Consider the following 1,396-nt stretch of genomic DNA (forward strand, 5'->3'; position numbering starts at 1 on the left):
AAAATGGAGGTAATTTATTGAAGAGGAAGGATTATGATGGGAAAAATGATAATTTAGATGAATTAGATATGTTTTCATTGCATAAAATGAAATGGGAATTGTTGAAAAAGGATTTTTTCATGCAAGCACCGGCAAAATTAATTGCATGTGATTATCATAGGGGGCTTGATATGGTGGTTGTGGGATTTTCGAATGGTGTCTTCGGGCTCTATCAGATGCCTGATTTTGTGTGCATCCACTTGTTGTCAATTTCGAGAGAGAAGATTTCAACTGTGGTGTTTAATGACCTTGGAAATTGGCTGACGTTCGGGTGTGCAAAGCTTGGGCAGCTGCTTGTTTGGGAGTGGAAATCTGAGAGTTATATATTGAAGCAGCAGGGGCATTATTTTGATGTAAACTCCATTGCGTATTCGCCAGATTCACAGTTTTTGGCCACTGGAGCAGATGATAACAAAATCAAGGTAAGTGAAGGAACATATTTTTCTTTGCATCAGTATTAGTTATTGGATTTTGCTGCATATGCCACTCTCAGAAATTAACCTGTGAACTTGTAATGGTACTCCAACAAATTGAAATGGTTATTCCTTTTCATTTTCCAGCTGACTAAAGGGCAATTTGCCAAAAGCTACTAATTGTGAAGTATCAAGTGGTCCAGCTGTAGATTAGTGATATGTAGCTAAATATTAATTGACGTGTTTTTTTCCTCATTAATTTCTTGGTGAAAAGCACTTGTTCATCTCTCTATCATCATGTTCCCTCTAGTTTCTGTAGATAGATTCAATATCTTCTTTTTACAGCCTACTCGACTCCCCTAAGTTTTCAGTAGCTTAAATCCATACAAAATATTTGTTTTTTTATTGACTCTTTCAATCCATGTCCTTGTTTACTGATTTTTTGCACCTCCCACACATGCAATAGCTAGATGTATATGTTAAGTTGTTGAGCTTAATTATTGCCGCTCCGACGAAGATCTTGAAAGGATTTCTTAGGCTTAATTGCACTATCGATCTCTATCTCTTGAAGCATGAATCCTGACAGTGCCCTTGTGAACAGCAAGGAAAGAAGAGGAAAGCACAGGAGGAGGATTATCCCTTTGCCTTTGTCCTATTGCATACAGTACAAAGAGGAGTACTGCATGCGTGGGGATGCAAAAGTCTTTAGATCATTAAGTTGGGTAAGCCTTTCTTCCACTTGTTTTTCGAAATTCAATCGAGTTCCAGAGCACGAGGGAATGGACTTTCATTCCTGGGACCGACTCATCTATGTGTTCGGTGCCTCCTCGATTGAACTTGAAATAGGCCATGGATTTGGATCTACCAAATCATAAGAATGCCTTTGAGATTCGATCATAAACCACTTTGCCTCGATTGTATGTAAACCCCCCACCCCTCTTATT

The 1,396-nt window shown here is 38.6% G+C and overlaps 1 protein-coding gene across 1 annotated transcript; it reads left to right on the forward strand.

Annotated features, from left to right (window-relative positions):
• Positions 1–6: 6 nt before the first annotated feature.
• LOC111383831 (periodic tryptophan protein 2-like) lies at positions 7–1,176 on the forward strand. Its single transcript, XM_023007993.1, has 2 exons — positions 7–461; positions 1,054–1,176. The coding sequence occupies exons 1-2, from the start codon at positions 69–71 to the stop codon at positions 1,159–1,161; spliced, it is 501 nt and encodes a 166-aa protein (XP_022863761.1). The 5' UTR covers positions 7–68; the 3' UTR covers positions 1,162–1,176.
• Positions 1,177–1,396: the final 220 nt, after the last annotated feature.

This window comes from Olea europaea, unplaced genomic scaffold (assembly GCF_002742605.1).
Source record: "Olea europaea var. sylvestris unplaced genomic scaffold, O_europaea_v1 scaffold27701, whole genome shotgun sequence".
Lineage (NCBI taxonomy): Eukaryota > Viridiplantae > Streptophyta > Magnoliopsida > Lamiales > Oleaceae > Olea > Olea europaea.